The following is a 14497-nucleotide window of genomic DNA, read 5'->3' on the forward strand; positions in this document are numbered from 1 at the left end:
TTTCAGGATCTGTAATGGGAAGAAGGAATAACCTTGAAGAACAGGAGGAAGACCTGCAACCAAGACAATGGTCAGATAAAAGAATTTGAGTCCAGGGCAGATCTGTAACCCAATTAAGTGTCTGAGGCAAGACCCTCCCTAGTTTTCATGAAGATAAAGGGAGGGAGGGGGAAGTACATTCAGACTTACAAGGTTCTGTTACTATAACTTTACAATGTGACTTTGGTTTCCTAGTCTGGTCTACCTTGGAGAGCTGACAGCATCTTTAGCAAAACATACTCAATATTTTAGGGTTGAGATTTGATCATAAATTATTCCTAAACAGATTTGTTTACAGACAACTTAGAAACAGTTATACAAATCGGCCTAGAAAATTAAGCAAACCTGTTCTGCAAAGAGAATTTTAAATTCAAGCATTTAATTCCATCTCCAGAATTTAATTTTTGGAATGCTAATTATTATAAGATGCAGTGGAAAAGAATGGCTCCAAAGTTGTTTTGGTATTGGCAATAATTATAACATTCATAATTGTTCCTTCTGCCTTTTAGACATTTAAAAAAAAAATGGTTCCTTTACTACAGAAATTTTATCCAAAGAATGTATTAAATATATGAGACTTGTCAGGTAATATATACATGTAATTCATTAATTGTGTTATAGATTTCATCATATGAATTAAATGGTTAAATGAAATTTGAAATATACTGATTGTGCCAAACAGTTTTATTGACAGGCTTATTGTCAGGCTTAGTATATTTATAATAAAGACTATTTTCCAAATAAAGTGAGCAATGTAATGAATGGATATAAATAAACCCAATCATAAGCTCATCTACTGATGGAGCAGTGTCTCGTGTGCCCCTTATATCTGCTCCAGACACTGGGAGTCATCAACCCGAAGAAGCAATCTGGAGACTTGAGGGGTTCAGAGGTGAGAAGAGAAAGTCCTGTCATGTGAGCAAAGGATGCCCTCCATGAGATTGGATGCAGCTAACACCTACTGAACTGGGACTGTTCAAAGTAAGGTTAGTCCAGGAAGGACATCCACATAGCATTCAAATCCCCTACTTAACAAAGCCATATGGTCATGCCAAAATTAGCATGTCAACAGTCTACAGTGTTTCATAAGCATATCTGCTGAGTTGTCAATCTTTGCTTTTGCTGTATTCCAACAAAAATAAAAATATTTTATAAATAAATGTTAAATAAAGTAATTAAACCATGTTATTTCCCCCCAAATTGTGTTATTTCATTCCAATTACTTTGAACTATTGAAAAAAATAGAAACATTAGTTTGGCATACTTTTTAAAAATTTTGTTTAATAAAGTCAGTCAAATTAAATAATCTCTTAATCTACTGAATGCACTGAGTGTACTATTTCAGAAGTGTGCCTTTTGAAAATTTCCAAAAGGGAATCCATATCAATGTGCTAAATCAATCAGAATTTGCTTTTATCCTGCTTTTAATGGAACCCCTGAAATTCAATAATGGCACACACACACAAAAAAAAATCAAAGCCTAAAGAAGATTGATTCCTACTTCAGCTTTCTTCATTTCAACTATGACATCATTAGTAAATCTCTGCCAAATTTCCACAAAAGGTCTGACTTGACATAAAGCAATGTCAGTATTGATTAGGAATGTAAAATGTTGTTCTATATAGTGGCAGAATTTATTGTCTATTGTGACAAGCAACACTTTCTGGTAGGGGATTTTCCCATCATGGGGAAACTATATTTTTTTACTGGAGATGACAGTTCTTATCTAATAAATTCCAAAGGTTAATCCCACACCTATAGCATGAATCTCTAGATCACATGGGTTTGTCTGGAAAATAAACCTAGAATTTCCTGCACTCAGTGCATTTATCATATCCTTAAACCATTTTTTCCTGTCTGGAGTGCATGACTTCAAATCCCTAATACAAAACCAGGCTGATCTAAATAGTACAGAGAGCCTGAAAACAGTTTGGAGGATATCTTATTAACAGCTCCTCTAGAGGATATATAGAAAATTCGTCTGACCTGCTACAGTTATTATTTTAGGATATTCAAGTTTGGTATCTGTTTTATATCTTACTTTTATTTCTTAATACATTTCGTATCATTTCCAGGTATACAAACAGTTTGTAAGTGTTCATATTTTATGGGATCCAGTTAACAAAAATGTTTCAGAATGAGAAACATACAGATAACATATTCAGGATCATTCATATGAATATGATAGAACTCAGATCTTTTCAGTTTGTATATTAGAGGTGCACTGGTTCTTGTAAATGAATGCTTTAGTTGGACATTTCTGAAAGATTGCTTTATATCAAATCTCATAATCCTTTGGAGGGCACCAAGTTAGGAAGATGCTATTGAGCATTTGGTAACCAAATTCATTTATTTTTAGAATACTGGCTTTTGCAAGAATGATTTTTTTAAAAAAGCTGTATATCATACAGTTCTCAAAAGGCAAACTGTCAGAACCATTGTTTTAAAATTAAATATGGAAGCCTATTAATGATCCACTGTCAAGTCACCCTGCACAATAGAGGTCGGTGAGTCAGCACTTCTGACACAGTCATAACACAGAATTCTATACTGTAAAAGTAGAAAGGTTGACATTATATATTAACATGAGTGATTAATAAACAGTTTAGTGAAAAAGGATTGTTTTTATTTCCTTCTGAAAAAACAAAATCAGGTCCATCAATCATTTCTGTCAGTCAGGTCTTTATCAGCAATCTGGGCAGACTCACAATTGTTGAATTTTCCATAGGTCTTAAAGTACTGGAAAAAAAATAATGGATATATGAAAAAAAATATTGTAGTTGATTTTGTAAAATCACTAAATATAGCTGTAACCTTTTTAAATATTACCTTTTGGTAATATTTTAAAAAAAGAAAACGTTTTTCAATTTATTCAAGATAACCTTTTACTACGTCATCCATACATTATAGGCTCTCAGATTTCTCTGCAGTGATTCATATTAATTCAGCATCTTCCAGGGTGGTGTCCAAGGGCCAAAACCGAGAGTGCAGATTCATGAAATCATGAAGGCCTTGCTGCAAATGCCTTATTCCAGAGATAAGCAACTGCTCATATTCCCTCCATTCCAAAAAAATAGACATTGATTTAATCAACCTCCTGTGTATTTTAACAAAGAAATCTCTAGACTTTCTAATCAAGATTTAAACCACTGACATGCGCAATCCCCTGAATTTCTATAAGTATCATCATTTTCTGTTCAGAATCCAGTATCAAGAATGCTACAATCAAACTATACAATAAGGGAGGGGGGGAACCCACCGAAAATCAATGCGGGAACTTCAGGCTTAAGAATTCTGTTTCTTTTCTTGAAGGAAAAACTGACATCAAGTGCCTTAATATTATTAAATTATTAATGAAAATGCAGCAAATTCAGACTTAATCTAAAACTTTAGGTATAGCTGGAAAAAATATAACCAAAGATCATTCCCAGCAACTTTTAGTACTGCCAATATATAGTGTAATTTCACTAGAATATAAAATCAAGAACAAATCCCAAAGTAATTATGAACCACACCTACATGTAGCCAAGATATTGTCTAAGGGTTTCTGACAAAGGCTGAAATCTTTGCTTTCCTTTTCCAAGGAAAGCAGTAATCAGAGAGAAAATTTGCCTAATGTCTATGAATATAACCAGTTCTGATACTCAAAATACATACCATTTTATTCTACTTGTACTGCAGAATTACTTTCCTCAATTTACTACAACTTCGTAAAAAAGCTGTAATAATCTGTAGCTGAGCAATAGTAAGATCTAACAAAGTGCTCGTTATTGTAGAATTATAATTTCTGCATGTAATTTGTCTTGAAATATCTCTCTAAAATCTCCAGTATGCTCAGAAAGCTTGAGGAAAAGATTCCAAACCACTTATGGCCAAAAGTTAGAAACAAAAGCCGCTGTATTTCTGATCAGAAGTGGCCCATATAGCAGCACCAGAGCACTCTGAAGCCCTTTTCCCTTCAATTTTCAGGGAGCAAAGGCAGACAGTTTGCAAATGGATCTTGAATGGATTCTTTTTCTCCTTGACTGTATAGACGCCCTTTGTCAGCTATGGGCTGCCATAGGGACCGCACTGCGGACTGCACCACGCCCACCACGCCGGTATCTCTGGGCAGACTCTCTAGCAGCAGCAGCAGCAGCAGCAGCACCAAGAGGTGGGAGGAAAAAAGAAAGAAAAAAGAAAAAGGATACCCTGTTGCTGGCAAGCAAAGACTGGAACGACCTCTGCTCTGAGCTAGAGTGGGGGGTGGGATGTGTGTGAGGGATGACAATGGGGAGGGGTGGAATGACTCACCGAAGGAAAAAAGTGCAGCAAACTCAAGATCAACTGCACCTTTCTTGTGCCTCTTGCTGCAGCAAAATACTAAAGCCAACTGCAGATCTTTGTGTGGAAAGCCAAAATACCCCCAACACACATATGTGCTGCTTCAGAAGCTCAAACATCTCCAGGCACTGCATTTAATGCCCTAAAAATCGTATTATCTTGGACATCCCCCCCCCCCACAAATCCCATTTGCTTCTGCTTCCTGTCCTACATCCCTAGAAATATAGAAACTTGGGGCGGGGGGGGGGGTTCTATGCAGGGTGAACTGAGATAGTACCACCGAACAAGCTTTTCGTAGGGAACGGAGAGGGGACAACTCTTAACCTTGTTGTTGTTTGAAGCCAACTATGGTTAAAAAAAACAAAAAAAAAACAAAGCCATTAATTACAAGGATGCCATTTCTTCCCTCTCATCACGAAAGAACTGCTGCCTCACCAGTGAAGCAAACACACCCTTCAGTGCCTCGCCGCAGCTTCTTTCTTTCTTTCTTTCTTTCTTCTGCGCACAAGGCACTCCTAGAAGTGCGAATATCTCTGAAAAAGGGATGGGGGGGGGCTAAGGAAGATATCGCTGGCAAGAGTGGCACTGCAGTCCTAGAGAGAGAATCCTCGCCCCTCCTAACACAAGCGTCTACATACAGAAAAGGGGGAAGGGGAAGAGAAAAGGGAGTGGTTGTATCAGATTTTCCTTTTTCGGATCTTCTCTGGGCTGAACTAGGAGATCAGCTCAACTATTCTCCGCGAATTGCACCATAACCAGACAAGGAACAGAAGTTCGGAGGGGGACGGAGGGGGCGGCGGGGCCAAGGTCGTACGCAGAATCGCTGCTTTCGGTAACTGCAGAGAACTCTCTCGGTCCGCCACAAGAGACGGTGGGAGCAAGCAAGGACTTCTGTGCAACCTGTAGGGCGACTCTGATCTTCTCCTCTCCCCTTCCCACAGCCAGCGCTCAGAAAGGGAAGGAGAATCGAGTCCCTCCGCCCGAGGGTCCTGAAGGAGAGAAGGGGGAGGAGGAATTGGGCGGGAGGAATACGGCGTGCCGCCGCCGCCGCCTTACCTCGCTCTATATTGCTTATGGCTCTTCTCAGATGCTCCTCTGTGACCAGCTCGCCCACCACGACCAGGAGATAAAATTTGCTGTCGAGAAAGCGGTGCGACAGGCTCGGCGAGGGGGGGACCGCGCTGGGAAGGCTACAAGACGGCTCCGACTCGGGTTCCAGCACCACCGTCGCCATCCTGGCAAGCCCCTCGCCGCCGTCGCCTCCTCCCTCCTCCTCCGCAGCGCCTTCCTAGCTCTTCTCTCAGCAACGGCAGAGAAAGAGGGGAGGCGACGAAAGGGTGTAGTTCCAAAGGCGCCTCCCTCGGCAGAAAAAAACGCGCACCGAGAGGCACCACCGCGCTCCAGGCAGCTGGGAGAGTGAGGGAGGGTGGGGAGGCGGCGGCGTTTTTATACCGAGACAGTGCGGGGCTGGGACCTGGCGAGAAGGCGGAGGGAGGCGGCGGCGAGGAGGAGGCGGGGTGGGGGGGAGACCCGGCACAGCCACGCGCGCTGCTGCCGCTCCCGCTGCCGCTTTGCCAGCAGCCGCCACAGACAGCTGATGTCATTTGCAGCAAATCATTCCCGTCGCTGCCTCCGGAAGGAGGAAGGATGAGGTGAGCCAGCGATGCCCAGAAAAGCACCGCGAGGGACGCGGGAGGGCCTGCTCGGGCTCCCCAAGCCAACCCGCACTTTCTTCGGTTGATTCTTTCGGTTCGTCTTCTAAATCTCAGTCCAGAAATAAGGATTAGCGTGTCCCACAGAGGAGGCACAGCCACACGGAGAACGTTTAAGTACACGCAGGCCACACAGCCACGGAGCGTCCAAGCAGGCAGCAATATTTGACCGTGTCAGTCACCAAAGTCAGGGCAAAGGCACGATTTCCACATTTACCAGTCGTAGAAGATCAGCCAGTGGATTGGCCACTGTTTTTCAGAATTACTATATGACATCAGATAATTAGATGAGGTTATTTATTTAATCACATTTGTATAGCCACCCATCTCACTTAGTGACTCCGGGTGGTGCACATAAAAAATAATCAAGAATGTATAAAAACCATTAAAATAACCAATTTAAATTAAAATAAAAACAAGATAAAAACAAACCAAAAGGCAAAATGGCAGAAAAACAGAGTGTGTCCCATTTACTGTCATATAACCATCTAACTGGGTCTACTCTACCCCAAGCTGGTTGACAAAGCCATGTTTTAAGGGCAGTTGTAGGATGTAAATAAGATGGACCAAGAAATTCCCACAGCAGTCAACAGAAACAACAAACAGACACACTTTTATAGCCGGTACCTGTATAGTCAGCCACAGAACTGAGCCCGGCAAAGAAGAAACAGCAATGAAGCCACTTCATCAAATAGCTCATGAATAACACTAGCATGAGATGTCCCTCTCTGCTATTGGTTTCGTGCATCTTTTTAATGTACATGGACACTTTCTGCACTTTGTAATGTGGTTGCAAAGTTCAATAAGCAAGCAAAGCAACATGGTTTTTGCATTTACTAACCTGAAAGCTCAATAGCGTGGTAGCTCTAACTTGTAACGCACAGGCACAAAAGTGCTTGTGCACTTTTACATTTTACAGTATGCATGCCAAAGAAAACACGGCACACACAGGAACAATATGACATTGCATCCCATGAACTCTAACTACACATGAATGGTAACTGATAATAGGAGCACATTGCAGGAGCTTCCAATGTTCTTTAGACATTTATAACTTAAACTTCTTTATGATGGTACATTCCCAAGTGTGATATGATTGTCCCCAACTTTACTTTCTTTTCAGTACCAAGTCAAATGCTCCATCCCAAGAATTTTAAAATGTTAACTTTAAAGTTTCATTGTAAACAGATTGCTTATAGATTGCTTATTGCTTTTCTATGCCTCTTTTTCTTATTATTGCAGGATATTTGTTTTAGAATCTTGTGTACCTTGCTCTGGGATCACCTGTAGATAACAAGTTAAAAAAGCATAAAACATGTCTTGTGGAGGATAAACATAGATTACTCTATGCCAATGTTTTTTGAACTTTTTTCTCTCAGGACCCCTTCTCACTTTTAAAAATTATGGAGGAGCCCAAAAGATCTTTTGTTTCTATGATTAGATTTATCAATGTTTATAGTATTAAAAATTAAAATTGATGCATTTGCTGCTGTTACTGCTTCTCACAATTGTTTGATGGAATTTTAATATTGTATTATTTTTCAACATAGGCTGGCAAATAATTTTGATTTTGACGACCCCTGAGAGGGTCTTGGGGGAACTCCCAGGGGTCCTAGGACCACACTTCAAGAAACACTGCTCTATGCAATGTGATATGTGATTCTCCAGGTAGCACCAGTATGCCATTGAATAGCAGTTCTTCAGAAATAACATTGAGGATTAATTTGTATTTGGCCATTAAAGGCTATCTGTACAGACACTCCCCTACTTATGAACTTTCGAGTTACGAACTTTCGCTGCTATGAACAAGATGGACCTGGAGGTCAGGAGATGGCAGGAAAGGGTTAGTTTCTGGCACACTGAAACTAACCCTTTCCCATTTTCTCCTGCTTTCTGGGAAGTTGGAGGTTTGCGTTGGAGTTGAAGTTCCTGGGAAGGGTTGGTTTACCGGGTGAGGGAAGAGAGCCGGCAGTGGCTCCCTGGGCGAAGGGACAAACCAATGGGGCGCACACTCCGTCGCTGGATAAGGCAGGAAAGGTGACAGTGGCTCCCTCACAGCTGCCCCCTTTGCCCAGGGAGCCCCCTTTGCTCTGGGAGGTTGAAGGTTTGCATTGGAGTTTACAGCGCGCATTGGAGGCTGCAATCTTCAGCCTTCCTCCTGCAAGGGCCAGCAGTTTCCAACATGAGCTGCAGAGTGCACGCTGTGCCTGCGCTCATATCTCTGCTTCCTCCAGTTCCACCGCCACCCTCAACAACGCCTCCTGCACAGCTGCCCCCTTCACCCAGGGAGCCACCTCTGCCTCGCCTGGCAATGGAGCAGTCTGAGTCCTATTGCTCCTCACATTAGAAGAGAATATACGTAGCTCAGGGTTGAACTATGGGGTTCTTGGGGTTCTCTAAGCTTGGTTGTTTTCTTGCATACTCTTGTTACCTGGCTAGGTAACATCTTCAGTGCTAGAATGGAACGGGGTTTACTCTCTGTTTATATACAGTGGCTTGCCCTGCCAGTGTTGGTGGGGGTGGGGGTTTGTGTTTCTTGGTAGTTCCTTGATTAGGGTATTGTTTACCACTTGATTGTTTGTCTGGTGTTAATCTTAGTGTTAATCTCTGCTTATCTGGGTGATGATTGCTGGCAAGATGTTCTGGTCTTTTTTGTTTCCTTTTATGAATAGTATGTAGATGTTGTTTATCTTTATGTGCTTGTTGATGGTTGACTTGTCTGAATACCAAGCTTCCAGGAATTCCCTTGCATTTTTGGATTTAGCTTGGTCTAAAATGCTGACAGTTTCCCAGTTGAAACTATGGTTAAGTCTGTCCATATGTTGTGAGATTAAGGAGTTTTCATCATGTCTTTTGACTGCTAGTTGGTGTTTATGGATGCACTCTGCTAGCCTATTGCCTGTCTGTCCTACATAGTGGTTGTTACAGTCCTTACACTGTATGTTGTAGATGACTCCTGCTTTTTTCTTCTTGGGCTACTGGGTCTTTTAGTTTACTTAAGATGTTTTGGAGGGCTTTTGTTGGTTTGTGTGCTACAGAGATGCAATGTGGTTGTAATATTCTGTTGGTTGTTTCTGAGATATTTCTGATGTATGGCAGTGTTATCCTTTTCATAGTTTGTGTTGGTTGTGTTGTAGTTGGTTGAGTAGTCAGGCACTTTTCGATAAAGTTGCGTGGATATCCATTTTCTTGGAAGATTTTGTGTAGGTGGTCTCTTTCCTTTTTCTGCTGTTCTGAGTTGCTGCAGTGTGTTTGCGCTCATTTGAATAATGTTCTTACACAGCTCCTCTTGTGTGAGGTTGGGTTGTTGCTTGGTAATGGAGTACTTGGTAAGTGTGGGTTGTTTTCTGATAGACTTGAGTTTCTAATTTGCTGTTGTTTCCTCTGCTGATGAGGATATCCAAGAAGGGTTGTGTGTTGTTGTTTTCTTCCGCCCTAGTGCATTTTATTCCTTTGAAGATGTTGTTGATCGTTTCATGTGTCTTCTCTAGTTGTTCCTCTTTGATTATAACAAAGGTGTCATCTACATACCGGATCCATACTTTTGGTTGTATGTGTGGAAGTGCTATAGTTTCTAGATGCTACATTACAATCTCTGCTATGAGTCCTGAGACTGATGATCCGATGGGCGTACCTCTGATTTGTTGGTATATTTGTCTGTCAAACTGAAAATAGGTAGCGAGGCAGAGGTTGATGAGGTCCACGATTCTGGGTATTTCGATCTTGGTGTATTTGGTTAGGTCGGGTGTGTTGTGTAGTACTGTTGACATGGATTCTTTCACTAGTTCTGGGTTTATGGATGTAAAGAGTGCTGTGACATCAAATGAGATCATAATTTCATCTTCATCTATTTGTATGTCTTTGATTTTCTGGAGGCAGTGTAGTGGGGAGTTGATGGAATATTCACTCCTCTCTGTGAGATCTCCAAGCTTTTTTGTCAGTTCTTTCGCTATGTTGTATATTGGAGTCCCTGATAAAGATACAGCTGGTCGGGCTTGTGTATTTTTGGCCCTCACATTGGCAGCAGAAGACAGGGCTCCTCTGCCCACACTGCTGCCCTGCCTCCTCCTCTTTTTTTTTCTTTTTTACTGTTTACAGTACTTTTTACTTGGTTGAACTTACAAACAAAACAGACTTATGAACAGCCTCTTGGAACGTAACCTGTTCGTAAGTAGGGGTCTGTAGTAAGTTCAAATCTGGTAAGGATTTTGATCACTGTGAAGAAGATCATGTTGATGGTGACACAGCTTCCTTAAATATGCTTTCCTCACACTATCTTTGTTATATTTTTGACATCAGATGAAGATATTGGAACTCTGAATAACTTTTGTGGTTTTTGTTTGGTTGTTTTTAGCCAAGACCACTCAATTTCAAATGTCATGTTCTTGTTTTACTATTGCATATTGTTTACACTGCTTTTTAAGTTTTAGTTTATATTTATTGGAGGGCTGCCCTATGTATTAATGATCCAAAGGCTTCTTTACTGATTTTCAGGACTGATTTTTTTTCAGAGAACTTACATGATGGAAAGATAGTACTGTTATGAGTAGAATAAAGTAAATTACAAAGGTCCTACTGTTTGCTCACCAGTAACGCCTGCTACAGAAGAAAATTTGCAGCCACCAGAAGCTCAGATTGGAGATGCCATTTTCAAGGATATTTAAATTATATCTCTGCCTAGTAAGCACTCAGACGTGTATATAATTCAAATAAAGCATCAATAATTTAAAATATCCGGCTCCAGGATTTTAGAAGTCGATATCACCCTCTTGACTTTAGTTTGGAAGTTAATCATCCTCCATAAAAAGCTATCTGCACCAATTATATTATAAGTGGCATACCCTGGACATACATGCATATATTTTAAATATTCGGTTGCTACATTCAAAAGGTTTTAGAGTTAGATTCTAGTTAGATAGTACTGCCTTAACAGAGTGGTATATGGGTCCTTAGTTTCCAGGAAAAAATATAATTAACTGGAAACGCCATCATTTTATTGCTTCTAAATTCAAACATTTACAGTATAGTATATTTTTTTCCTAAAACCAGAAAGTTAAAATGCAACAACAACAAAACACTGAAAGGAAACAGTTAAAAGAAGTTTAAATACCTGCATCACTTGCTGAAGTGGTGTTTAAGAGCCTTGGACATGTGGTCAACAACACCATATCATAGGTGGAGAGCAGGTGATCAAATGTGCAGCCATGACATTGCAGTGCAAACTCCACCCCTTTAAATACTTGTGTTTGGTATTGCAACACTAGTACAAAAGAACAGAGCTTGTGTTGAGAGGTCATGATGCATGTTTTGTCATTCTGACATCATCATTATTAAGAACAGACACATACCATATTACAAGGTGTAATTTTATAGCAGTACTATAATAGCATCAAAGGCAGATAAACTAATTGGTTGGGCTTAGAACGTGAACCTGTTGCTAAAATCTTTTCCAGAGGTTTTAAGTAGTTACCAAATGAAATAAATAAAATGATAATATATGTTAGAAATCTTATAACAGTAAATTACATGTTTTGTCAACTCATTAGGAAAATACAGTAATGGATTAGGCTGATCTTGCCGAGCTAAAGTATGCTTTATTAGGAGTTGATGGGAGGCTGTTGGTAAATACCAGGACTGTTTCTGAATTTTTAATGCATAACTACATTTACATATTGTCATGGAATTTTTGCCAAAGAAAGCAGCACAACGCTGAGGAGAAGAACCATGTTTATTGCAATGATGATTGGGTACCTGCTCTCCAAGAAGGAGGGAACTCAAACAATAGAAAGGCAGAGATTCTTATACACTTTGGGGTTGAGAGGTGGGAAATCTGAGGGATCTGATTCGTGGGCAAGTTTTTGGAGGAAGTGAGATAGGTGTTAAACAGTTGGAAAGTGTTTTTCAATAGTCTCACCTCTGTGACAGACAGTGACCTAAGGTTTCAGTTGCTAAGAAGGAGTGGAATTTTGAGATAACGGGGTGGCCATGCTTCATTATGTGGAATGCCTGGTGTCTCTCACCTTGTTTTAGGCAGACAGGTGAGAGCTTCCTCATTGTTTTTGCTGTGATAGTGTTAAGAGGGATAATTCAGCCGCAGAAACATGATAGTTCTTGGGTCATGCAGTAGCCTGAGGCTGATCCTGTTTTACATTTGCAGGTGGGGAAGCAAAAAATGGCAGAGGGGAATGGGAGCAAGAGTTTTGCAACAAGGGAAGCAGAAGGGAGGGGGCAGAAAGGGAGCTAGAGGGGAGGAGGGAGAGTTTGCAGCTTTATTATTTTTCCATCACACATGCTCTTAAAATTACCAAAAATCAAGCTCAAATTGAAGAAGACTTGTTTTCCTATTAGCCAAAGATATTCCACTGCCAACATGAATCAGAATTACAATTACTGATAATTAATTCACATTTCATTCTTTTTAACTACAGTTATTTCTTAATTAACATCTTCTTTATCATTTAGAATCATGAAAGGAAATACTGTACTCCAGAGAAAATTATTTATTTCTGGTACTTACATGTTTTCCTCTTTTGTTACTGGTTTGATCTGAGCCAGCTATTTTAATTCTACTGTCTCTTAATAGCAACTTAATGGTTTGCATAACGTGAATATAATGTTGGTATTTATTGGTTTTTGATATTGTTAATTAACTTACTGTTATATACATTTATTTGAACTTTTGGTATGCTTTAAATCAGGGAAATGTTGAACTACAATTTCCATCAGTCCTTAGAGAGTCATAGCCTGAAGCATCTGAAAAACCATGTATGACCCATTCCAATTTTAAATTAATAAAACTATTACTTTTATAAACTGCCAAGGTTATATTGTTCTGGTATTGAAATATTAATGCATTATATTTATTGTGTTATTGTACTGGTAAAAAACTGCCTATTTTTTAAATTCATTTTGAGCAAAATGTATCTCAAAATGACAATTATTTTATTCTAAGTATAATGAAATACTGAGATAGATCATAACTGAAACATCTATAACTTCAAGTAAAACTCACATTTATGCTGCCAAACACAATATTTCAGTATCTTAAACTAAATCCCCTTAAGTTAGCAATAGGTGGTATGGCAAAATAAAAATGGACATCCTTGTGGTTTTATTTGACATAATTTCAGTAGCATCTGAAAGCTTTGAAATAAGATATAATCACATATATAGCTCCAGTGACATTGTTGTCCAAGCAGCCAAAGTGATGATAATAGAAGAAACTGTTATGACCAAGGACTCTTTTGTGATCAGCACTTCCAAACTTTGTTACTGGGACATGAAAATAGATTACTAGGAAATTTGAATGGCTAATCCTCTCAACATTGCTGAACAAATATTAGTAAAATGCAATATTACAAGAAAATACATTTGAATAATCACAGAAATATTTACAATTTTACCAATTCTCTCTTCTGTTTGATGATTTCTATTATTATTATCATTACATATTTTCATAAAAGTCACCAATTTTATTGCAAAGGCCACTACCACATTTTGAATTAACTGAAGCTTGCAAATTTACAAAGACAGTCCTATGTATAACACATTGCAGTGGTCCAGTCTGAAAAGTACCAGCTTGTGTACCATTGTTTTGAAGTTATTTTGTTCAAAGAAAGAACAAAGCAGTCACATTAATTGCGGCTGGTAAAAAATGTTCCTGATCATATTCTCAACTTGAGACATTGAGGTGAAATCAGGATCCTTTTCAATAAGTACCTCTATCTTGCTTGGATTCAGTTTCAGTTTATTATCCCTCATCCAGCATGCTACTGCTTGCAGAAAAACCTTTGGAGAGGTAATGCTATTACCTAAAAATAATATGGAGGTAACAACTGCACCAAATCTCTTGGTGACATCACTTAGCAGTATAATGTAAATATTAAAAATCAAAGAGACATCATAAAATAACTCCTACCTTGAGAAGCAGTGGTCACCAAATACTACCATCTAAGATGGTACAAAAGATAGAGGGAAATCCAATGCAGTGAAGTGACTCTATATCCAAATTCTTCATGTGACTCAGAAGGACTCTACTGTAGATGGTATCAAGAGTTGCCATTAATTCCAAAAGATCCATCATAGACTCCCTCTATCAATCCCTTGAGGAAAATTATGAAACTTTTGGGGGGTCATGCAGATTTCCTCATATACTGTATAAAGAATCCTCCCTTTCCAATTTTGTCCACTTGTTAATTATCAGGGAGGCCCATCAATGTTTCCATTTATGAGTACAGTAGACTTACTAGAGTGATATACAGCAATTCATATTCATCTGCATAATCATCCTGGAGGGTGAACAAATATAAAATGCAATGTATATGATATAAAACCTTTTGTTATGTTTGTGAATGTTATTGTTATAAAATGTATAGATTAAAATGTAATTTAAAAAATAACAAAACTGATTCAGTAATCCTTAT

The 14497-nt window shown here is 39.3% G+C and overlaps 1 protein-coding gene across 1 annotated transcript in view; it reads right to left on the reverse strand.

Annotated features, from left to right (window-relative positions):
• Window positions 1-5804, reverse strand: part of MAP1B (microtubule associated protein 1B) — a 68728-nt gene extending 62924 nt beyond the window's left edge. Inside the window, exon 1 of the mRNA XM_007422571.3 lies at window positions 5419-5804. Coding sequence (XP_007422633.1) covers window positions 5419-5596 — 178 coding nt within the window. The 5' untranslated portion in view covers window positions 5597-5804. The remainder of the gene's footprint in view (window positions 1-5418) is intronic.
• Between the last annotated feature and the right edge of the window lie 8693 nt (window positions 5805-14497).

The sequence above is a fragment of the Python bivittatus genome, unplaced genomic scaffold (genome assembly GCF_059951505.1).
Source record: "Python bivittatus isolate LINGU-HERP-01145 unplaced genomic scaffold, Pbiv_v1 ctg000850_np1212, whole genome shotgun sequence".
NCBI classification, from domain to species: domain Eukaryota; kingdom Metazoa; phylum Chordata; class Lepidosauria; order Squamata; family Pythonidae; genus Python; species Python bivittatus.